At 51.6% G+C, this 23,241-nt stretch overlaps 8 protein-coding genes across 8 annotated transcripts; 5 read left to right on the forward strand and 3 right to left on the reverse strand.

The window, feature by feature from the left end:
* Window positions 1-677: 677 nt before the first annotated feature.
* NOP4 (RNA recognition motif-containing protein) lies at window positions 678-3,771 on the forward strand (the record flags this gene model as incomplete). Its single annotated transcript, XM_036771517.1, has 8 exons — window positions 678-727; window positions 777-1,023; window positions 1,069-1,303; window positions 1,352-2,213; window positions 2,275-2,465; window positions 2,506-2,700; window positions 2,752-3,455; window positions 3,508-3,771. 8 exons carry the CDS (start codon window positions 678-680, stop codon window positions 3,769-3,771), a joined length of 2,748 nt encoding a protein of 915 aa, XP_036626138.1.
* A 225-nt stretch (window positions 3,772-3,996) lies between these two features.
* PC9H_001872 (uncharacterized protein) lies at window positions 3,997-4,949 on the reverse strand (the record flags this gene model as incomplete). Its single annotated transcript, XM_036771518.1, has 3 exons — window positions 3,997-4,266; window positions 4,330-4,806; window positions 4,872-4,949. The coding sequence occupies 3 exons, from the start codon at window positions 4,947-4,949 to the stop codon at window positions 3,997-3,999; spliced, it is 825 nt and encodes a 274-aa protein (XP_036626139.1).
* A 1,270-nt stretch (window positions 4,950-6,219) lies between these two features.
* PC9H_001873 (uncharacterized protein) lies at window positions 6,220-7,111 on the reverse strand (the record flags this gene model as incomplete). Its single annotated transcript, XM_036771519.1, has 3 exons — window positions 6,220-6,459; window positions 6,509-6,982; window positions 7,040-7,111. 3 exons carry the CDS (start codon window positions 7,109-7,111, stop codon window positions 6,220-6,222), a joined length of 786 nt encoding a protein of 261 aa, XP_036626140.1.
* Window positions 7,112-8,374: 1,263 nt separating this feature from the next.
* Window positions 8,375-10,626, forward strand: PC9H_001874 (uncharacterized protein; the record flags this gene model as incomplete). The annotated part of the gene is made up of 4 exons (XM_036771520.1): window positions 8,375-8,384; window positions 8,685-9,321; window positions 9,392-9,788; window positions 9,847-10,626. 4 exons carry the CDS (start codon window positions 8,375-8,377, stop codon window positions 10,624-10,626), a joined length of 1,824 nt encoding a protein of 607 aa, XP_036626141.1.
* A 1,692-nt stretch (window positions 10,627-12,318) lies between these two features.
* On the forward strand, window positions 12,319-13,338 carry TPI1 (triosephosphate isomerase; the record flags this gene model as incomplete). Its single annotated transcript, XM_036771521.1, has 6 exons — window positions 12,319-12,430; window positions 12,480-12,603; window positions 12,658-12,701; window positions 12,748-12,946; window positions 13,000-13,187; window positions 13,238-13,338. The coding sequence occupies 6 exons, from the start codon at window positions 12,319-12,321 to the stop codon at window positions 13,336-13,338; spliced, it is 768 nt and encodes a 255-aa protein (XP_036626142.1).
* A 762-nt stretch (window positions 13,339-14,100) lies between these two features.
* PC9H_001876 (uncharacterized protein) lies at window positions 14,101-18,523 on the forward strand (the record flags this gene model as incomplete). The annotated part of the gene is made up of 11 exons (XM_036771522.1): window positions 14,101-15,054; window positions 15,112-15,277; window positions 15,326-15,638; window positions 15,693-16,068; window positions 16,134-16,282; window positions 16,342-16,583; window positions 16,640-16,954; window positions 17,023-17,162; window positions 17,230-17,922; window positions 17,979-18,331; window positions 18,388-18,523. 11 exons carry the CDS (start codon window positions 14,101-14,103, stop codon window positions 18,521-18,523), a joined length of 3,837 nt encoding a protein of 1,278 aa, XP_036626143.1.
* Window positions 18,524-18,682: 159 nt separating this feature from the next.
* On the reverse strand, window positions 18,683-21,167 carry PC9H_001877 (uncharacterized protein; the record flags this gene model as incomplete). Its single annotated transcript, XM_036771523.1, has 14 exons — window positions 18,683-18,698; window positions 18,748-18,899; window positions 18,962-19,299; window positions 19,357-19,422; window positions 19,478-19,581; window positions 19,636-19,703; window positions 19,753-19,802; window positions 19,861-20,100; window positions 20,150-20,271; window positions 20,324-20,349; window positions 20,400-20,537; window positions 20,589-20,777; window positions 20,827-20,945; window positions 21,104-21,167. 14 exons carry the CDS (start codon window positions 21,165-21,167, stop codon window positions 18,683-18,685), a joined length of 1,692 nt encoding a protein of 563 aa, XP_036626144.1.
* Window positions 21,168-22,326: 1,159 nt separating this feature from the next.
* On the forward strand, window positions 22,327-23,227 carry PC9H_001878 (uncharacterized protein; the record flags this gene model as incomplete). Its single annotated transcript, XM_036771524.1, has 3 exons — window positions 22,327-22,365; window positions 22,470-22,965; window positions 23,016-23,227. The coding sequence occupies 3 exons, from the start codon at window positions 22,327-22,329 to the stop codon at window positions 23,225-23,227; spliced, it is 747 nt and encodes a 248-aa protein (XP_036626145.1).
* Window positions 23,228-23,241: the final 14 nt, after the last annotated feature.

A 23,241-nucleotide genomic window follows, 5' to 3' on the forward strand; every position in this document is an offset into this window, starting at 1 on the left:
CGTGAAGGACATGCATGCTGCATTCCGTCAGGTGAGTTACGACTACTTGGCAATTTTGTTCCCATGTCGTCGTCTCGACGTCCAATAACATATACATACCTTGAAACTTGCCCTAATCGCCAAAATGGTAGTGGGTGACACAGAAGAAACGACCCTTCCGACGAGACGGCCGACCGCTGGCGAACGTTGCCAAAGGAGTTGGGGGCATGTTGGGATCGTGGGTTGATAGGTGGATAAGTCGATAGATTGAGGTATGTCTAAGAATTCGAAATCCACACACCGTAGCACAAGGGTGCGCAATCACCTGAGGTCCCCTTCCGTTGTTAACGACGACGCGCTCATTCTATTTGGATTTTGCAGAGTTTCTGCACTAGTCTTGACATCTGCAGCCGGTGGTTAGCTTCAACAACCCGCCTTGTGGCTAATAGAGCAGCGAGCTTGACCCGTCTTCCAACTCTCGACTTCTCGCATTGGCACCTGCAGCTTCGCCTTGACAAATCCCGCAAGTCTAGATGTAGATGATAACTTGCCAGTCAGTGAGTGTTGAAAGTGGTTTTCACCAAGTGCTACAAAGGCGGCCCGGCCCGACCCTACCTCCATATTAGGCTATAGTGTACTCCCACGATCACGTTACTCCTTGAGATTGGAAAAGTTCCTCTTCAAAGTTTCGCATCAAGATGACCTCAACGCTCGGGAAGAGAAAAGAACGGGAAGAGGGCAGCCATGGGTGGGTCAGCTACAACCGATATAGCGACTAAATACTCATATGTCCGCAGCTCCACTCTTTTCGTATCCAATCTACCGTACACAGCAACATCTGTAGACATCCAGACGCTTTTTTCTGATATTGCCCCCGTGCGATCTGCATTCGTGGTTTTGGAGCAGGGTACGGGAGTTTCTAAAGGGGTTGGGTATGTCTCTTTCGCCCTACGAGAAGATGCGGAATCAGCGCTTGAAACCATCGAGCGCGACGGAATTTCCTTAGTGGGTCGCAAGCTGCGGGTTCAGTGGGCCGATCATAAGGTACGGCAGTTCATTCGAAGTATACTTGAGTTAACCGACCAGCAGCCCAAAGAAAATGAGAAACCGGCGCCCAGCAAACCTATTGGTGAACGCAAGGCACGGCCGCCTCAGCCGCCACGTCCACCAAATGACCCTCTCGCTATTCGCACCTTGGTTGTTTCAGGACTTCCTCCTTCGATAGACTCTAAGACTCTTTGGAAGAAGATGCGCAAGTATACTGGTGCTGAAGACGTTGTCTGGCCTGTCAAAGTGGATGGCCAAAATGATGATCCCACGACCGGTAAGGAAGAAATAAATCGCTGAGATATTAACTACATAGAGTTTACAGCACACGTCCACTTTTCTACCCCGGAACTAGCTAACAAAGCAGTCGATAAATTACATGCCCACATCTTCAAGGGATCCCATCTCTCGGCTACCCTCAAGAAGAGATTAGATAAAAGTGGGCATATCCCTGCGACTGAAGGAACAACATCGGCAAAGGCTGCCACTCCTAACCGAGCCAGTCGACTAATCGTACGAAACCTTCCATGGGACACGACGGATCAAGACCTACGTGCCATGTTCCTCCCCTACGGCCCTATATTCTCTATCCACATTCCTACCACACCAAACGACAACGAAGAGGAAACTAAAGTGCGTGCGAAAGGATTCGCGTTTGTTTGGATGGTGAGTAAGAAGGACGCTGAAAGAGCTTTGGCGGAGTGCAATGGGAAGACTCTGCGCCCAGGCCTGGCTGCGACGTTGGCTGCAGATAAGCAGAAGAAAAAGAAACAGCGTCGGATAGAGCAGAAGCTACGAGCCACCGCTGAAGGCACTGCTGCCGACGGCGCTGAAGACGTGGAGATCACGGAGACAGGGCGGGTTATAGCTGTGGATTGGGCGTTGAGTAAGGATAGGTGGGCGGAGGAGAAGGCGAAACTGGAGGCAGATGAAGAAGTAGAAAAGGGGTCTGACGTGTCCATGGAGAGTGGCGATGAAAATAATGACGAGGAGAGTGATGATTCTGGTGCTAGTCAACTCGGTGTCCACGACGGTGACGACGACGACGAATTTTCTCGCGATGGTGCTAGCGACGTCGAATCTGAAGAAGAGCCGGTGAAGCCACAACTCCCGGCCACAGATGTAGGGACAACGTTATTTGTTCGAAATGTTCCATTCACCGCCACCGACGACGAGCTTAGAACATTGTGCGTTTGGCGACTTCGGCTGACACTTAACAGCTAAACACTAAATGACACCTGGCTTCAGATTCAGAGCATTTGGACCCCTGCGATATGCTCGCATCACTATGGATCATGACACAGGCCGTTCTCGTGGGACCGGCTTTGCATGCTTTTGGAACAAGGAGGACGCCGATAAAGTCATAGAACAAAGCGATCTTCTCCGCGCCGAAACTACGGGTACTTCTATCACTGTGCGTTTATACTCAGTGATTCACGGTTCTTTGCAATGGAACTAACGGCGTTTCCCAGCCCAAAGCGAATCCATTCACTCTTCCATCTATTTTGACTCCCGATCCCTCATCTTCGTTGGCACGGAGTCTTGTCCTGCACGGTCGCACGCTTGACGTTGTCAGAGCAGTTACGAGAGACGTCGCACACAAACTCAAGGAAGAAGGCGAGAAGCAAAGAGAGAAGGCGGACAAACGCAATCTCTACCTATTGCGTGAGGGAGGTTCGTAGCTTCATGTCATTGCCGTATACGTCCACTGACATTTTCTCGCAGTTATCTTTGCCAATACTCCGGCTGCCGATTCGCTCAGCGCCACAGAAGTAGAACGCCGTACAAACTCTTACAGTGCCCGCAAGTCTTTGCTTCGAACAAACCCCTCTCTCTTCATCTCGAAAACACGCCTGAGTATAAGGCAGATCCCCATTTTTGTCACCGAGCGTATGCTCAAGCGCTTAGCGATACACGCTACACGCGCGTTCGAAGACGATGTTCGTGAAGGACGCAGGAGTGCCTTAACCGAAGACGAACTTACCAATGAGCCTGTTGGGGAGGGGGATGAGAACCTCCCTCCCGCCAAGGGCAAAAAGCCTCGCGGTACTCGCAACACTGGGGTGAAGCAAGCCAAGATCGTCCGACAGCAAGAACGCGTGGACCCCATCACAGGCAAGGGGCGTAGCAAGGGTTACGGATTCCTCGAAATGCATAAACACGCTGATGCTCTTCGAGTATTGCGATGGGCGAACAACAATGCGGAGGTTATGACGTTGTTCCGAGGCTGGTGGAAGGAGGAATTGAAGGATCTCATGAAGGTTGAGAAAGAGCGGCTCAAGGAAACGAAAGAGACTGACGATGCCCGCCTGCAACGGATGAAGGCTGAGTCCGAGGGTGGGCCTCCAAAGGGCGGGAAGGACACTTTGATCGTTGAGTTCTCGATTGAGAATATCCAGGTTGTGCAGCGACGCGCCGCTTTAGCATCCGTAAGTGTCGATCTGCTTTACCTCCAAGGCACTTACTCAATATGAGAATTAGAATCCCTCAAGGAAAAATGATCAAGAGACAGTGCCCGACGATTCCAAACGAACGACCAAACCGCATCGCTCACGAACGGACGCGTCACCCAAGGACGACAATTTGGTGGAGGAGTCGAAATCTTCTCTAAAAAAGCGACGTATATCTACGGTCGCACCCCCGACATCGGCGAAGGAGGCGAAGGAGCAGGGAGACGGCCTTGGTAATAAACTAGGCTCGCTCATCGGCAGAAAACGCAAGCAGCGAATGGCGAAGAAAAAATGAGTAGTACATTCTTGCTGGAATATCAACTAAACAGTGCATGCGTTTCACTCAGCATTCTTCTATCTGAAGTTTATAGACATAGGGGTAGAAGATTGGAGCTGTCTCCGATTTGTGCACTTGACTGTAATTCTCTTGATGTATGTAGTGTGATGGGAAAAGGGTTGGTCATACAATGCGAAGGTATACAATGATAGATGCGAATTGTCCGTGTGGAAAAAAGGGAATCTAATGATGGAGAGACCAAAGATTTGGGGGAATAGTCTGACTCGTGGAGCCGAAAATTCGTGAGGCTACTCGTCGAGCGCGCGTACGAATCTTCTCTCGGCGATGAATGTACTGCACTGGCTCGATATGCCAACCCTCCAGGCATTGAGAGTCGTAGTGAGTGCTATCAGAGCCAGAGTCTTGCTCATACACCAGAAGGCTAGAACCGGCTGTTTCTACTAGAGGAATGGGTCCTTCATGATGCAACTGTTGTCCTTGCGGACATTCTGCCTGAGAGAGCAAAGTGTAAGTTGAGCTGCAGCGCTTCACTGTGAAAAATGGATTTGGACCTACATCGAAATGCTCGTCAACAGTGCTATTTTCGCTACCTAGATTGCTCAGGAGCGCCCATTGACGTTCACCCAACGTCGGTAACAGTTCTGCCAGCTCCATTCTCATCAAGAAGATCTCGTTCAAACGCACAACGCCTCCTGAGTGCCGCACCCACTGCGCGTCAACGTCGTGACCCCTGTCTAGCGACGCAAAATGCGACACGGCTCGGAGTGTTGCCAGAAACAGGTGATGGGGCGAGGATGACGAGAGGGGGCACAATCCTTCCTTGGTCACCCAACGGATGACCCGAATTGTAGCCAACGCGTTTGGGAGAGGGATCTTCGTCTCTCGTAGAAGTCGGTCTACGAAGACATTCAATTTTGTACGAGGCGTAGAGAAGGCGTGTTGCTTGGAATAAAGGGGTGTTTGTTGTAGAAGGTTGGTGGTCATCTTTGCACAATGGTGCGCGACTTTCGCAGTCGCATCCTTGCCAAACTTCTGAGGATGGTTAATTTAGTACATAATTAGGAGTTAGTTAGGAGTTTTCAACGAGGTGAACTGACCTTGAAGTAGGTGTCCATCGCGGGCCAATAATGTCGTCTGGATATGAAGATGGTACGAGGAGCTTGTGTTGTGGGCATATTGTGGATGTTAGAAAGTTGTAGGCAATTATGTTGCGAGGAGGCGAGATACATACTGTGGCTTACGTAGGCATATTGTGATCCAAAATCTGCTTCCGCTCTGACCAACTCAATTTGCACTATATTTGCGACAATATTCTCATTTAGTGGAGTATTTGCACTGGTTTTGTCGCCGGGGGTGACTTTCATAGAACTCCTATCAATAATCCGAATAAAGTTGTTGGGACTCCTAAGCACATGATACGGGCATTGCGAGGAAGCAGAAGCCTGAGGGAAAAGTCATCATGTTTGTTGGGACTGCTCTCACGAGATATAGGTGCACGAGATATATGTAACATTTTTTTCTCTGTCGTATCGAGCACAATTTCTGCGACCAGAAGCTCCTATGTTGTCCCCTTTTGAACTTGTTAAACTACAGAGTCAGCGTATGCTTTGCTCCGTGAATATATATGGGGACCTCGTCACAATGAAGACATGACCAGGGTAAGGCTGTATTTACCTGGAGCTTTCCATGGCTGCGTGGGCGCATATGAGACTTTCATACTTCTCTTCATCCTCGGAGCTGATACAGACTGGAGTTTCCTTTCCTGAAAAGGGTCCTCGTACTGCGTCCCCTTCTCGACGTGTAGGGTTCTAACGTACTTTCAGGCAGTTGGGCGCTTCGTAACCGGGGTGGACAAGTGATTGTCACTTTCCGCATACAAGAGTAACTGATTTCGTTGCTGCGGAAGAGCACCACTGGCGATCGTTGGTAAACCAGATGGAAAGACCTTCCGGATATCCCGCCCACTATATACCAGCGTCACGGCACACATCCAACGGCGCAAGTCAAGTAGTCGAGACATTCACTCCATGCGAAGGAAGGTCGCCGTGTATGATATTTTGACAAACTGGTAGTCAGTGTTAAACAATTTTCGCGGCGATGCCCTTGCCCAATGTTCGATGATAATCGGTTTCATTAGTTATACGATTTGTGAATCGGCAATGTGTAGATGTGTGTGAGTAGTACTCCTGAAGCCCCTGATTGATTTTGCTCACAAGTGGGGTCGCTGGCGGTTCGAGTCGATTATTCAAGGGTGTACCCACTCACAATCGGTGTGCATGGACGGTTGGAGATTGGTTGGAGGTCAAAGGTATATTGAGAACGTGGTGGATGGGGATGATACAGTAGTGCTGCGTGTTGTACAATGTGAAGATGTGAATGGTCCGTTCGAAATGAAATTTTGCGGAGAACAATGTTCCATAAAGAATTCATTAATGCAAAAGGCTACTAGCCCTTCGATTCGCGAGGTAATTCGTCGAAGGCATCTGCCCAAGATAAGTTCTGGTCTCGGCGGCTGACATAGTCTTTCCCATCAGACCAATCGTCAGAATCATCGGAGTCATACTTCGGACTGTCAGAGCTCGGGTCGCGCTCGTACACTAAGAAGCCAGAGCGAACCGATTCCTCTTCCATGAGAAGAAATTCTTCCGCCTCACGCTGTTGCTCATTCGCTTGTAGAAGTTCGGCCTGTCGCAGAAGCATGTGAGTAGCGCCCCTTGAACAACTAGGCACTAACGTTGTAAAGGACATTAACGGTATTGTGGACGTCCTCACTGACTAAATCGCTGAGGACAGCCCAGCGACGTTCGCTTAGCGTCTGCAGCATCATGTCAACCTCTTCTCTCATCTGAGTGACTTCTGCCAGAGGCACAAGGTCTCCGGCAAATTTGACCCATTCCGCATCGACGTCGCGCATGTCTAATGCAGAGTGCAGAACGGCCCGATATGTTCCCATGAAGAGATGATGGGGCGAAGAGGAGGCAAGGGGGCACAAGCCATGCTCAGTGATCCAATTGATGACTGTAAGTGTGGCGACGGCGATCGAAAGGGGCGTGTGCGTTTGGCGAAGGAGTCGCTCAACGAATTTGGTTAACTGGATTTGTGGGGTGGCGAAGGCGGGCTGTTCGAAGTAAAGGGACGATTCTCCAAGCAACTTTGTGACGGTTTGGGCGCAGTGTTCTGCAAATTGCTCAGTTGCATCTATCCAAGTCTAATGCGGGAACGGTCATTTTCGTAGAAACATAGGCAAAATATTTGGATGGCTGACCTCAGCTTCCGCGACGTCCGACTGCTGGTGAACGGTGCCTAGGCTGTTGGGATGAATATCTGTTGCAGGCATTCTGGAAGAATGGATTGATGGATGGATAAGAATACGAAGTTCTTGTTGACGACAATATACACATTCTATTTGGCTTTTGTGCGTTCGCCTCGACATCCACCATCGGTGATTAGTTTCACCGACCAGAGCAAGCCTACGCCCTATCTACATATAGGGGCTTCAGGAGTCAAAGCCGGGCACGAGCGCACTTGCAATCCAAGCGATACACCGGCTCCACTCCTAGCGGCTCTTAGCTGTGGACGCCAAAACGGATTCACCAAAGGTATTGCTAGACTGCATTCCTGGCGCTCTCCGTGCTGTGGAGCTCCTTGTAGATGGCTCTCCTGGTCAGGTTCTCGATCGAAACGTGCATGCATGAGAACGATCGAGTCTTTGTGCCGAATATCCATTACCGCGACCGCGATTCATGGGGGTTTTGCTCGGATATGATGTGAACTTGAGACGAACCAAAAATGTCCGTCTCGTAACTCTCGTGGCCGAGTCCGCGTCTAGTCATACCGAGTCAATACAGTGTCCTACAGCATCACGGCGAAGCTAGTTATATAATAATAACAATCAACATAGATGAAACCGAAAGGAATGCACGGGTCGCTAGGAAGTTTATTTGCACTCACATATACATACTTCCGTGTGCTCTTGATGGCCATGTTGCTTGCCAACACGCGCGTTGTTGGAAGGATAACCTGGAATTTTGGAGACACCTCAAAGCGTATTAGTAATGTATACTGTGCATCGCTTGACTGTATCTGTAGCAGCCCTAGAATCTAGTTCAGCCTGCAATTCAATCGAAATGTACTTAAGGTGAACACATACATGTATCGTTGCGAAATATCTCCAAGGGGTCTCGTTGGCTACTGCTACGTTCGCGTTCTGCTTCGGGGACGGCCTGATGTGCGAGCTCAAGCGACGTTGAATCAGACTGAATCCCAATCCGATGGTCTAAACTTGGAATAAGTTACAACTACAACGCTCGGAGTTTCGACTGACCCTGTCCCACCTGGACCGCCGGTTTGTGGTCGTCCAAGCTCCTGCGTTGCTGCGCCTTGGAGTAATGGGCTTGATATTCCTACCTGGGAACCCGAAAGCTTGAAGCTCGAGCTTAAGATGCAAGGTTAGTCTCCAGAGGGCAGACTACATAGCCTCGGTGCTCTTCCCATTTAGTCGATGGTCGCCAAGTACCAGAGATCGTATGTAGTGTGGGCGGCGGCGAGCTGATACGTCCAATGTGATTCGAACCATCAGAATGTAACGACAAAAATTGACATGTCATTTTGTGAGTGTAAATGTGAATTCATCAGCTGAATGGTAAGGCCATCAGAAATCCCACAGACAGACCAGCAATTTCGATGTCTCACATTTCGCTTTGCCTGACCACAACGTGTGATCAATAGAAGTCCTCTCAGAAGAAAAACGAAGCCACGGCAGGACGAAAACTTTGTCGAGAGGGAACCGAAGTAGGATTACGTACATTCCAGATTCAGTAAGTGAGATCCAAGCCGGAGGAAGGGGCGTTTTCCGACCTCGCCGCCACTGCATTCTTACGTAAGTGGAACTACTTAATCTCCAGCGACAGCGGAAGCCCCGCCGACGACCCCCAGCTCGCCGTTGTCGACGACGCTGACGAACGACTTTATCGCCCACACGCTCTCTACTCTCAGCGCTCACTCAGCGCACGTCGCTCGCTCGCCAACTATGCCAACAATCGCCACTCTCCCCGAGGAGCTTCTTGAGCGTATCCTCCATTTGTGCGTCTCTTCGCCACCTTTTCCGCCCGCCCGCCCGGCCTGGCACCGCGACCATCGACAGCAAAGCCGACAGCAAAGTGAGCGGCGAGGCCAGGACCAGCCTCTCTATCAGGCGGATTTACCCTCACGCTCCCAAACTCTACCATCAATCCTCACTACATCGCATGACCGAATCCTCAACACTAAAGGGAAACATCGAAAACTTTCCTCGCCACCACCTACGACCACCTCACGCTGCGATGTTCCCGCTCTTACGAATGCATGCATCAACAGAGCAAAGACAGAAAAAATCCGAACCCGCCTAGCACCACTTCTTGTATGCCGACTATTTAACAGAATCGCGACACCTGCGTTCTACGAGACCATTCTATTGCGATCAGAATGGCAGGCGGGGTCGTTGGCTTGGACATTGAGGTCTTCGGGTGCGCATATAGGATCAAAGTCGTGTGAATGCGACCAGTGCGCGTGAGTAGCTCTTCCATTTTCAAATTTCTTGACACTGACCGCGGGATATCATAACGGGATGATCCCACAGCACGAGGCCCTTTAACACATCCCTCCATAGACACATAAGAAGCATCATCATCCTAGGATGTTTCGAAAGCGCCGCTGCCGTGCTACATATGTGTGCCATTGATTTGAGGACCTTGGATTTGACTATTACGGGAACTGGTGGGGAGGGCGCTGCGGCTCAGTATTCTTCATGCCCATCACGCGTCTCATCGTCGACATCAGCGCCCAGCTCCTCGCAAACGCAACCAACTAATCAATCCAGGGAGGCTATAGCTAAATCACTCTCCGAATCGGTAGCAAATCTTCGCTCCATCACTCACCTCGTCCTTCGCAAAGCACATACCGTTTACCTTACACAAGGATCAGTGAAGACGATCTTGGGCGGTGTAGCAGATGGCATCATGAAATGGGAGGAACTGGTGAGCATTTCTTAACATTCAACCGCACGTTACTCATAAATGCTTTGACTCCTCGCAGGAAACGGTGTACATCGGGTTCAGGCTTTCAGACGATTCCCTCGGATCGTTCTCTACTCCTTTCACGTCCACATCCCCTCCTTCAACCGCCTCTCCCGTGCTCCATTCACCCGGCCCTTCGACCCTACTCACGAACGCGCTCATTTCGTCCCCCTCACCCCATCTGCACACATTAATCACACCGATGCCCTCGGTCTGGAACACCCTCTTGAAGCGCGTCGTCGAAGGGCGAGCGCATCCTCCGTCGACGTCGCCGGCACCTGCACCGCTCGACAGACTTGTCCTCATCGACGGCAGCACGGCCCCACTGTTCGATCTGGGCATGTGGGGCGCTGGGGCGGGGTTCTCGTGCGCAGATAAAGGTAGCGGACGCATAGGGATGGGGATATCGTTCGGCGAGGAAGACGACGACGATGACACACGGAAATTGGACTCGAACATGTTTTCTTCGCCACCCACACCGTACTCGCCATCTGCTGCCTTGTCGCCTACCTTCCCATCATCGCCCTTCTCCCCTACGTTCTCGTCGCCGCTGTCGCCATCGCTCACGACGTCGCCGGCTGCGTCGCTGTACCTCAACGAGGCGCAGAATCACGGGGCGCTGGCGGATGCAATCAGGGCGGGGACGCGATGGCTGCGCAGGCGGAGCGTGTTGCAGGCAGGGGCGGCAAGCAGCGGCAATGTGGGCATGGGGGTGGGGGCGTACGGGATGACGGGATACAGGGCGCGGGCGTATACGATGGGCAGCACGTCGAGCGCGAGCACAGCAACTGGAGCGTGAAGCTTCGCGGCGTGAGAAAGTATGTTTCATTTCTTGGATTTGCACGGTTTTCGCGGACGGACGGTGGACATTGTACATATAGACACATACCAACATCCTAACGATATCTTCTATTCCTTGTCGCGTTTCTTGGTTCTGGCTTCTCTCGCCGTCGCTTCCCTTCGTTCCATTTCCGTTTTCCTTTCTCCACGCTCCGCGCTTCTCCCTCCACGCATCCACTGCGTTAATCTTATGCGGTGATCTGCCGTGCCGCACAGTGCAGCATTTCCGATTTCCGATTTCTCATAGATACCCATGATATACCCGCCAATGGCCATCATACCTCGCATACACCCAAAACCACACACATATACGTATACCGCAGCGCAATCGAACACACATCTTGCGCTCACCCATTTCGGTTTCTGAAACTGCGTCGGACGAAGTTCATGCGGCTGCAGATGGTGCTTGCCACCTTGCTCCCTCCTTCCATCGCTGGCATTCCACCCTTTATGAATCGGCCCATGCTCATATATAATATTGCTCTCTCTGCGGATACTAACTTACTTATATGTATATGTATATCGTTGTCGTTCTCGTAACGCCCTCTTTTCCTTCCCCGTTTTCAGTTTCAGTTTCCCTTCCATGTCGATGGTAAATCCTAACGTTAACGTTAATGACCATCATACTTTAATTCAACTCAATTCAATTCAATTCACCTCAGCAGTCGCGTCGGACTCGAGATTCCCGGTACGAGATTTGTGTGTCGTTGCGGACTTACATACGGACGCTAACTTTAACTGGAACTCGTCTCGTCGCTCTAGCTAGCCCGCGTTTAGCTTGGGGTTTAGGGAATTGTATCGCTTCTTCGAGTTCGTACCGCAGGCACGGCGTCGATTTGGTGAGAGATTGGTTGCGATGAGGGCGTGTGTCTAGTCGCATTCATGTGCACGGGGAGGATACTGACTGCTTCGCAAGGTTCCTAGCGATGGGGTTAGACAAGTCGACGTCGGAGTCGTGCGTGCGGGACAGTCTTGGCGGCAACGTCGTGCTTGATTGCTCCAGCAAGTATATCGCTCATTCCCTGCTCTAGCTAGTCGTGCATTGATTTCGCTGCGTACAACTAAACAACCTCGTCGTCTTACCCCTTTCACCCCTTTCCCTCTTGCAGAGGGGTTCACGTTCAGCTCGCTACCAAAGATCTTCTAGACTCAAGAACGCTACCCTACCACCACGGGACTTCTGACAACTTACTGACATCTTTCAGCACTCTCAATGACTAGGAAGTTATCACCTACGTAGAGTTGCCGGATTTGTCAAGGTTGGTGTCGTTGCGAGAAGTCGAGAATCGCGAAGATGGATATAGCTCGAGTTCGCTGCTCGATTGGTCACAAGGCGGGTCGTTGAAACTAACCACCGTTTCAGATGTCTAGACTAGTGTAGACACTCCCCAAAAGCCAAATACAAGGAGCACATCGTTAACAACGAAGGAAGGGGTAGGTGCTTCGTGGTAATGTGGGAAACTACATATACTACCATATATAGGTATCTCCTATCTGCTCCTAATCCGCCCGCCCGACTCACTGGCACCGACACGGACATCCGAGATCGATATCCTCTTTACCTCCGTTACCGCCACCACAGGTAAGTTCTGCGATATAAAATGCACCCATCCCATCCATCTACACGATCAAAGATCTCACTTGACACAGCATGCCTCGCCAATTCTTCGTCGGAGGGAACTTCAAATTGAACCCCACCTCCCGGGCGCAAAAGCAGGCTTTAGTCAAAGTCCTGAACGATGCCGATCTCGACTTGAACACAGGTGCGCCTGCTTCCCATGACCTTGTTCCGAGCACGAACATGCCCTCCAGAGATCGTGATCTCTCCCCCGTCGATCTACCTCATCCCACTGAAGGAGATCGTGCGCAAAGAAATCAAGGTTGCTGCCCAAAACTGCTACTACAAGGATAATGGCGCATTCACTGGGGAGATAAGGTGCACACCAACTTCCATCCAAGACGACAACTCGTCGCTCATCCATCTTAACAGTGCAGGACAGCTTGCTGATGCCGGCATACCATATGTGATTTTGGGTGGGTGGCTTCTTCACTTGTTGGGTTTGGTCTAACGCGCGTGTAGGCCACTCGGAGCGACGAACTCTCTTCCATGAGACATCTGAGGAGGTTGCGCAGAAGACCAAAGCTGCCGTCGCTGCTGGCCTCAGTGTGATTCTCTGTGTCGGCGAGACCCTACAAGAACGAGAGAGCGGGGCGACCACCAAGGTAGTCTCGGAGCAACTGGACGCCGTGGTCAAGGCGATCAAAGAAGAGGATTGGGCGTAGGTGGCTCTCAGTTATTGTTCCAAGGTCGAACTGACATCGGCTGTTGAAGTAAGGTCGTCATTGCGTACGAACCTGTGTGGGCCATCGGCACCGGAAAGGTAGCCACCTCCGCGCAGGCGCAGGAGACGCACCTAGCGATTCGTGAATACTTGACCAAGGCAGTATCGCCCAAGGTCGCAGAGGACACACGAATCATCTATGGTGGCAGCGTGAACGCCGGGAATTGCAAGGAACTCTGTACGTGCGCCACCCTTTCCGCCCGTCATAAGCTGAGATTTGGTCTGTAGCTTTGCAGCCCGATGTGGATGGGTTTCTCGTCGGCGGTGCTTCGCTCAAGCCCGAGTTCGTCGATATCATCAATGCGAAAAAGGTCAAAGCAAAGGTTTGATTATGTGTTACAAAGATACAATAACTAGATGTGCCAACGGGGATCCATCGCGGAATGTAATTCTATACCGACTTACCTTCGAACTCGAAGATTGTTATAATGAACAAGGTTGAGCATGAAATACAATTTCGTGGCCTTGATACGTGCCACTCACAAGCCCATGACTACCATACTAGTAGCATATCGCCTGGAACGATTCAGGCACTGTATTCGCAAGCAAGGATGCTATTATCCTTAGCGTCTGCCAACACGTCTATTTGCTGACTTCCGGTATCAGTATACTAGAGCAAACCTACATCCTACATCCTCCCTGCTTCAGTTTTATTTCGCATGCTAGTCTCCTAACGCAGTGCTTGAACAATTTCTGTAAGTTTCTCTACTTCAATTTACTCGGTCAGGAGCCGACTTCACCATGCGCCTCAGCACTCTAATTGTATCAACATTGGCCTTGAGTGCCGCCACTGTGTTTGCAGCCCTGTGGTTACGGTCCCGAACCCAAGACTGACGCATCAGATTTCTGGAATTCCAATAAGTATCTCGATACTATCCATTCAGGCAGATGCCGCAGATGAAGCTTTGAAGTCCAGTTTGAATCAACTACAAGTCTTGTGCCAATGTAGTCGCCGCGATGATCACCCTCAAGGGGCCGAGACGTTTGGAAAGACTGGCCTCAACCTCGACTCAAAGATAAAAATAGTTAGGGCGTCTATCTAATCAGCACAATGTGCACGGACCAGGCACGTTGCTTTCTCATCGTCGTCGATGTCGGCAACGAGCATCCCCAAGCGCGTTTCTCTTCCTGCCAAGCAGGATCCCAACAAATCCTCATCCGCTAAGAGTAGTGGTCTCCCCATTCGTCCTCACGCCCGCGTATCTTCCATCTCAATGTCAACCCACAGCAACGCGCCGGTCGCAGCTGCAGCTTCAGTCTCAGGCATGCGGCGCGCAACGACGTCGGGTTCTGTCAACCCGCATGTGGGTAAAACGTCTGCATCTGTATCTGCTGTGCGGTCGATATCGTTTCCTTCACGTACCCCGTCCAAACCGCTGCCATTGTCCTCGATACAGAAAGGTTCATCTGGCGGCGACGAAGTGAAGAATGGAGCGCCAATCACGTCGGGAATGATGGTGAAAAGCGTGTCAAATGGCAATGTCGGTGCGGCTGTGGTGACGCCTCCTCGTGTTCGCGCCTCCTCGTCTCTGAACCCCACGCTTTCCGCGCCCACACTCGAACCATCCGTGTTCAACTCGAAAGGCGCGACGGGCACACCCCCATCAAGTATGAGAAAGAAACCTCTTAACCATCAACCGATCGCTTTCCTCGCCACCCCAAGTCCAGGCTCCAAAGACGCTTCTCACCGTTCACCTGGATCCACCCTATCCCGCGCGCGGACAACTAGCGTGCCATTCTCATTGCAGTCATTTGTTGCAAATCAAGGAAATACGGCAGAAGGCGGGGATATCAGCGGGCACGCGTCGAACCAAGCAATGTCACTATCTCCCGCATTCTCCATCGCTGGCTCGACGCGGCGAAAAGCCAAGGCAATCAACGGGTTGGAGTCGAGATTGAAGCCTTCCTTGGAAGACGCGTTCGGTACTGATGAGTGGGATCAGGGTACGTTAGCTCATACGGTATTTGGCGAGGGCGAGGAAATGGATCTAGACATGGACATGGAGATGATTACGGAAGGCGGAGAGGGTGCGGTGGACGAGGAGGTAAGTGTGCATTGCTTGTGTCCTAGCCCGCGTTTGACAAACGATGTTTGCCCGCAGTTCATGTCCCATCTCCAATCCTTAGCCGCTCTCCATTCCGCTCGTATCACAACGCTGAAGCGCCTCCTCGAGCGAGCACAGGCTAGCGCGGCCGCTCAACTGCATGCCCTGCAGGCCGAAGTACAGATCCTCAAGGGGAGGAACGGTCAGACGCAGAACGTCGCAGGTGGGGTTTATACCCCTTACCATACGCTTATATACTGATTTATTATAGGTTCGGACTACTTCTCAATAGATATGGTTGATGGCAAGGACGGGCGCTGTGTATGTGGACGCCGTCGTCAAAACGGATATTGGTCAGGGTACCGTGATGCCTCGAAGGCTGACTTGCAGCAAGACGAGGAGGAAGAAGCGTTCTTCTCGTCACTGGGCACGCATGGCAGCAGTGATCCAGAGTGTGCCGCACTCCTAGATGCCGTTTCCCCCGCCGTCAACCGCATGAAGGCAAAGAAAGCCAGAGGAGACATAGACGAAACCGCAGTCAGACAAGCCGTCCGTGCATTGGGGCGCAAGGGTCGGAATAATCTGTATGTTTAACCTTTCTAACTTTTCACCGATCCCCGTTCTAAGGCGTGTGTCAGTGCACATGTTGTTCTTGACTCCCTACACCCAGGCGACATTCCGTTGCAGATTCTCCTGCTAGAGCGGTACGCGAAGTCGACATTTGATGTCCTAGGCAGCCTCGGGGATGAGTTAGCGTTGAGGATCCTTGTTTTTGTTGTTGAAGGGGATGCGTTTGCTTTTTCCGCGAAGACGCCTTCCGTCCCTTCGAGCGGAGCTGGACCGAAGGGCGAGGAGTCGGCTAAGGGGGATAGTCAGGCGAATGAAAAAGAGTACTCTGGAACAGACTGGGTAGGCGCCGGGGAAGAGGGTATCTGGGGTGGCGGGAGGAGACGTGCGAGGGTGGACTTGGGGAGATTGAGAGCTGGGGTGAGGCGGTTGTTGGGCTTGGAATCCGTAAGTGCTCCCGTATCCCCTCATTCGCGACATAATTCTCATGCCCTGTGGAACTGATTTGGCAGGTATCGCGCAAGTGGCAATCTCTTATTCACCATCCCGCTATCTGGCGCTATCTCTGTTTCAGAATCTCGGCGGACGATCCTGTCCCCCTTTCTCTCACTCTCAGCGAGCGCGGCCGAGGGGACGGAAAGGGCGGCCCTAAGGAAGGATGGTGCGTTCTTGACTCTGACATCAGAAGGAAGAAATATAATTTCCTTGTATGTGTTACAGGGAAGCGCTCTATAGAGCTCTGCATCACCGGGAGTCCAACTTCCTCTTTGGCATCCCGCAGCGTGTGCGTTTCCTTGTCGGGCACACGGGATTCTGCACAACTTTGCTGCTAAGGGGGAAGAGGCTGATAAGCGGATCATACGACGAGACAATCAGGTTCTGGGATGTGGAGACCGGGGAGATGAAGAAGTGTCTGCAGGTGAAGAAGCCCGTGAGTTGTATCGATTGGCTGCTTGAGGAAGGTAAGAGCACTACTCCTTCGCCTGCTTGACAATGACATTAACCTATATTCCTGCAGAGGTTTTCGTTGTAGGGTTCCACGACGTCGGGCGCGTGCATCTATACTCTTCGCTGACATATACGCCCCTTCAACAACTGTCTGGACACTTGAACGGTATCCGTGCGGTCGCGCTATCCTCCAGAACTCTGGTATCCGCGGGGGCCGACAAGGCGTTAGTTTGCTGGGACTGGCGGGCAGGAACGAAGATTGTACGATTCGGCCAGCAGACAACGGTCAACGTCGGCGTGCAGCTAGTCGGAGGCAATGGGAAGGGCGACGGAGAAAGGGTGGTGAGCGTTACTATCGATGGGATAGTCAGGGTCTTCGCGATCGGTGGGTGGTGATCTTACGGGGCTAAAAGACTTTGGACTTCGGGTTGATGGTTCTGGTTCTGCTCGTAGATCGGAGGGAGATGATCTCCCAGTTCAAGCTGAGCGAGTTGGGCGGAGGCGACCCTGTCTTAAGTTCGAAGCTGTGGAATGTGGGAAGAGCTCCGGACAACATGCTGCAGTGGTTTGCAGCGAAGGGCTCGCAAATTACGGTGGGTCGCGGTGTCTCTTTGCCAATGATACGCCCTGTTTAGACTGTGTTCTTATCGTTGTTGTTAGTGCGCGACAAAGGCAGTCATTATGCACCTTCAATGGCAAGAGACGGCGGACACCGCTTCGTCCGCTTCTAAAGGAACCGCCGCTACGCCAGGCAGCGAATCGTTGCTCTCGCCCGCCAGTCTAACACCAACCACGCCGGCGACGTCAGCGAAGCCCGGGCAACTTCAACGCACGCCATCGGCCCTTTCGACGTCTACGTCCAAATCGCGGTTTAAGCCGAGGTCTTCCGTGCCCATGCCAGCAGATAATTCATTCATAGACCCGAATGACATCGAGAATATGAGTGTGACTACATCGACGAGGCAAGCGCGCTCGAAAACGGTCCCTTCACTGGCCCGATCGACATCGTCTATCTCGACGCCACCCCGTCGCATTTCGCTGAATACGTCTGCGCTAGGCGCCAACGGCAACATGCCCAATATCTCCAAAGGGAGGCTCAGCCTCAACGTCCCCCCGCGGACCCCTACGACACCTCATCTAAGTCCGACTGCGCTTCGGTCGGCAACGCCGCTTTCGGCTTCGATGGCAAAGCCACAAACTATGTTATTCGGGCGAGCGGCGGTGTTGACTGCGCCTCCAAAAATTGTTGGAATTGTGGAGACGCCTGACATCGCTGTGGGCGCAGTGGACCCGAGGAAACGGAGAGTGGTCACAGCAACGCGATTTAGTTCCAGGTCGGGTGCTGATCGCAGGGTGAGTGCATTTCTTTGAAGAGTCATACTGTGCTTCGTATTGACGACATGGTGTAGATTTTTATAACAACTCACCAAGATCGAGATGAGAACCATGTGGCCGATGATGGTGATGATTCCGACAATGGGAGCAGTGACGAGGAGCCCACGGCATCACAGAAGCGGGGTATTCCCCAACGGTCGGACAGTCATGCCTCGTCCCCATCAGTTGATATCGATACAGACGTCACTCCTTTGACTGGTGCGTGGGCTGCCCTTGCTGGTGAGGTCGGTGCCTCCGGCGGAATACAGGGATTGTTGGGTCCGCTACCCAATAAATTCTCTGGCCTGGCTACTCCAGAGAAGAACCCCATGTCCATGCAACTAAGCCACGAAGAAGTGGTTGTGGGATGCGCGGACGGAACTATTTAGTGAGTAGCATGTTTTCGCGCTCCAATCCGAGCTTTCGGAACTGACCGTCTCTTAGTGTGATGAATTTCATGGGATATGAATACAAGAAAGAGAGGACGGAAACAGTACGGGACGACGCTTCATCTGACAGTGCCGAATATTCAGATGAAGGCGACGAAGGCGCGGCGAGCGACGGCCTCTCCAGCGGTTAGATCTTCGGAATGAATCACGGCGCAGGCGCTGTGCGGATTAGATGGATATTTTGTTTTAATCGTTTCGCTTGTTACGCTATGTTGTGGATCTCGCTTTAGGATTGGAATCCGTTTGAATACGCTATCAGCTAGTCCAGCTAGTCGCTCGCTCTCTCGAGACTAAACTTCTTTGACTCTGTACAGACTATGAGAATCAATCGAGGAAATGAATCACTACCACGCACGATGAACCCTTCACGAAATCGGAGAAAATTTCAAGGCCTTTGCTCATCTGGGTCAATACACTGGGGCATTTAAGGGTGTCGTCGTCTTGTATCATAGCCGCACGGTATTCAAGGTGTGAGGCTGAACGCTTCTTCTTCTTCGGATAGCAGGCCTACGAATGGTGCGGACGATCAGGTGCCGTCTCTGGATCTGAGAGTCGAAAGGAAAAGTCACCTCCCAGATTTCGTACTCCTTCTTCCAAACCGTGGCCTTCGTAGACTTATCCCAGAGACTGAAGAACTTGGTTTCCGCACCTAGCTCAGCCTTGAGCTCCCCTGTCAGCTTCGCGCATCCGACAAACGCTTCTTTCGTCAGCTTCTCTTTGTTGCTCAAAGTAGCCGACGCTGCACCCAACGTCAAAGTGAGCTCCCCCTTGCCATCCATTCGGAAGAACACCGCGTGGGATGTCTTGTCACTGAAGGCGCTGATACCAAAGCTTATCTTAGGAATGACATGCACTTCGATCGAGCCTTTCACGGCAGCGACATTTGGATTAGCCGTCAGCTTGACCTCTGTGGTGCGCACTGTTGAGCACTATGTCAAATGATGGTCGAAAAGGGGAGCTGTACCATTATTTCCCGATCTAAACTCGGCGATGGATTTCTTGCTGTTGGACGGCGGCCAAACGAGTTCGGCTATTTGACAAACCGCGGTCAGGTAGGATTGAAGGATTACACTGGAGTTCATTACCTTTCTGGATGTCGTAGTTGATCTCGAGTTTGGCACCAATCACAAGGCCGACCTTGGCGCCGAAGCTTGCAAGAAGAGAAACCCTTGGGCCGACGTCGACAATGCTGTGTCCTGGAGTCAGGCATTCGGACGGTGAGCTAGAAATCTAGACGACGTGCCCTGGAATATGTAAGCCGAGAATATTCTTGGTGATGAGCGTTTTCTCTCCGGTGTCGGCAATGGTTCCCTTTGTAAGACTCAGCGTATGGCGTGAAGGAGAGCCAGGGTGGACTCACCTCAAGGCCACCAGTGATGTCGACAGAGCCAGCGAATTTACCCTTAATACCTGATGCACACCTGATGTTGAATTTTGGTGCGCAATGGAGCATGTGCGATAGACATACTGATGAGCCCTTGGAACGAGGAAAAGGACGGTTTCGGAGTCAACTGGCCACTCCCGGAAACAGTGAGGGTACCCTGCCCATCAAAGTCGAAATCGACTTCTGCTTTGACGTAGAGTTTGACTTTGTTGCATTCAAGTTCCTTCTTGAAGATTTCCTTTGGCTCCAAGAGCTTAGCAACAATCTTGGATGTGTTGTGGAAATTGAAATCCTTGTCCGCAACCTCAGGAGAGTCTACGTAGTCTACGAGCGCTGTTAGCTTCGCGCGGAAGGATAAGAGATAGTAGCTCACTCGCAATAGCAGCCTCGGCGAAATTTGAAACATCACGCCGTTGGAGCAACGACGTCTCGAAGTAGGTGTTTCTTGGAACAGGGTTGTTCGTAGTGAGGAATGCGAACGATACCTCACCGGTACTGCAATAGAGTGCGTCAGCCAGTACTTCAGGGTTGCGTATTCGTTTCATACTTTGTGGAGTCGATTTGAGCCCAATTCTGATCCAGAGGTGAGTTCGTTAGGTAGGAAGCCTAGGAAATTTACCCACCGTGTCGATACTCAAGGCGTGTACTTGAGGTGTTGCCCCATCTCTTCGATAGACCTGGCCTTTAGCGGCCTGAGGCAGTCTCTGGTCCTCCGGTATCCAGGCCCTCGAGATCCTAGCGAAGGGATTGGCCCCGGCACACTGCAAGCGGTTCGTGAAAGCCCATGGGCGAAAGGGGTCGCGAAGACTTACACTCTCTGGTAAACGAACTATCTTGTTGACTGGCCCGTGCCCGTGGAAAAGGTGGTTGCACCCTGCTTCGGTGTCGTCATCGCTGCTGCACACAAGACGAATATCCTGCTCCAATATATTGGGGTCGCAATCAAGGATAACCCAGCCAGCAGCGGGCGTGACATCTGTGATGGCATGGGGAGCGCCAGTCTACTCAAAGGTAAGCCACTGATTCGAACATTAGTCTCGGTGCACTGACTATCCTCAGCACACCCGATGTTGCTCCTGTAGTTGCTGGGAGATCATAGGCACACTCCCCATCGAAACACGGCTTGCTCCAGTCGTTCGCAGGTCGAGCTACTGTCGAAGCCGCGAGGGCTGACAATAAGACTAGTACAGAGTACATCTATAGGATTATTGTAAGTAGTATGGTCAGACTTGAAATCAAATATCACTTGCCGATGGTGAGCCTAGCGCTGCAATCGAATGTCTCTGTAAGTATCAGGGTTCGCGGCGTAGACTGCGTCTATATATACGAAGCTCCAGAAGCTCTAGTGTTCTGATAGCACCCGCGAGCATGACGGTGAACAAGCTAGCCATTGGAATCAGCCTAATTGGCACACTAATCTTCGCCTATAGTGGCCGACCCAAGTAGATGGCAGGTGTCTCAGTTGTATTGCGAGTAGCATCATGGTTGTCAAACTGCTTGTGACGACTGCAAAGTGACGAATGACCTTGCTTAAAGCTCTCAAGCAAGGTGCCAAAAAATCCGACCTTGGATAGGGGGTTCGGAGCTCTGACCTTGTCGAGGCATAGAAGAACGGCCGCTGGTAATTGACGAGCAGACGGACTGGATGGGGTCTGCTTGTCGGCGCCCCGCCTGTCTTTTGAATCCTTCTCCGAGTCTCCCCCGGGTCGCCCACGGTACTGTTATGCTGCCTTGCAATGCGGGCTACACTGGTTTTCTCCGGGGGTCTGACTACAATCCAAATGCTGTCTTAGTTTCTAGGCATTCTTTGGAAGCTGGGTATGTGGGCGTTATATTCTCTATGATGCGTGTGATCAGTACAAGAAGGATTGAAAAATGTAGGTTGTCTACGCTGTCGGTCATCCACCACCGCTATCCAAGTGCCTTGCCTAGAGTATAAGAAGTTGAAGTTAGTAAAGGAGTGATTTGGATCCGCAGCCATTCAATCACAGTTAAGAGGGGCATAGATTTTTTGTTGCTTCGTGTAAAGGTCCCCTGTGTGTTTATGATCCTTCAAACTTGAGTTGAAGTTGAAGCACGAATGAGCGCTAAAACTTAGTGAAACAGTTGGGGCGTCAAATCGCTCGGGGAGCTCGGCCTGACCTCTCTTCGTTACGGCCGCAACGCGAACTTTGACTTCCCCTATTGATCCCACCGATGGACGAATACGAGCAGAAGGCGACACCATATGGAGGCCGAGGACTATTTGCTACAAAAGGACTATCATCTGGGACTGTTATACTCACCTGTAATGAACCATATGCATGGGTAATCTACAAGAAGTTCAGAAAAGAAGTTTGTGCGGAGTGTTTTTTGTATGTTCGTGACGATATCGTGGCCCAGAAAGCGCGTCGCTTGGCATGGAAAATTCGCCCGTCTAATTCGAGCGGTGCGATTGGGGAGGGGGTTTGGTTTTGCAGTGAAAAGTGTAGAGATGAATGGGGGACGGTAGGTTGTTATTCTAGCGAAGCGGTCGCGATACAGCGGGCCATCGACAGGCTACATGCTAGCATGCTAGGCAAGCAGGGTAAGAGAGACCAGGCTAAAGAGGTATATTTCCCAGTCTTTTCGTTTTCAGCTGTACAAATCATAACCCACAGGCGATCCCCAACCCGACACCAATCACGAACAACGAAGTGGACGACTTGGATAAGACGATTGATGCTCGATGGAAGACCGCGGAGTCCTCCCTCATGAAGAACGTACTTCGCTCGCAGTCTTTATCCGAATCGGAACTGGAAACAGCGAGATTTCTGTCCTCTGCTATCATCAGATGTTGGCGAGAGGAGCTTGATACTCTTGGCAAAACAACACAGAACGCCCTGCAGGCTCCAAAACTCTTGTCGAAGTGGGAAAACCTTCTGACGCTACAAAACAACGAAGCGGTGCATCTTCGTGCTCACCCGGACAGTTTGGATACGTGGATCCGTGTTTACACGTTCTTGCGATGTGCGGTGCAGGCAGCATCTTCGGCCATTCCATCGACGCTAGCAAGTTATTTCGAGGGGAGCGAAAGGATTCGAGACGTTCTCGCCAGGGACCATGGCAACGTTTTCGGGATCTGGGAAGAGGGAGAGGCGATGCTAGACGACGACGAATCCGAAATGCTGGGATTCGCGATGTACATCGAGGGTTCATATTTCAACCATAGTAAGTGCATGCCGCAATACAGGCTTTATGAGATTCAATCGCGTATCTAGGCTGTGATCCAAACGTCGGCAAAACTCGACGAGGACGCGCTATGGAATTCCGGACAACTCGAGAAATTGTTGCTGGCGAGGAGCTCAATATCAACTACATAGACACGAAAGCGGATTGGAAGAGCCGCCGCAAAGAACTCCTCAGTGGGTGGTACTTTGACTGCAAGTGCAGGCGTTGCATCGACGAACAAGCCTCGGACATAACAACGTAGAATGGCAGAGACGG

The sequence above is a fragment of the Pleurotus ostreatus genome (assembly GCF_014466165.1).
Source record: "Pleurotus ostreatus strain PC9 chromosome Unknown scaffold_10, whole genome shotgun sequence".
NCBI lineage: Eukaryota > Fungi > Basidiomycota > Agaricomycetes > Agaricales > Pleurotaceae > Pleurotus > Pleurotus ostreatus.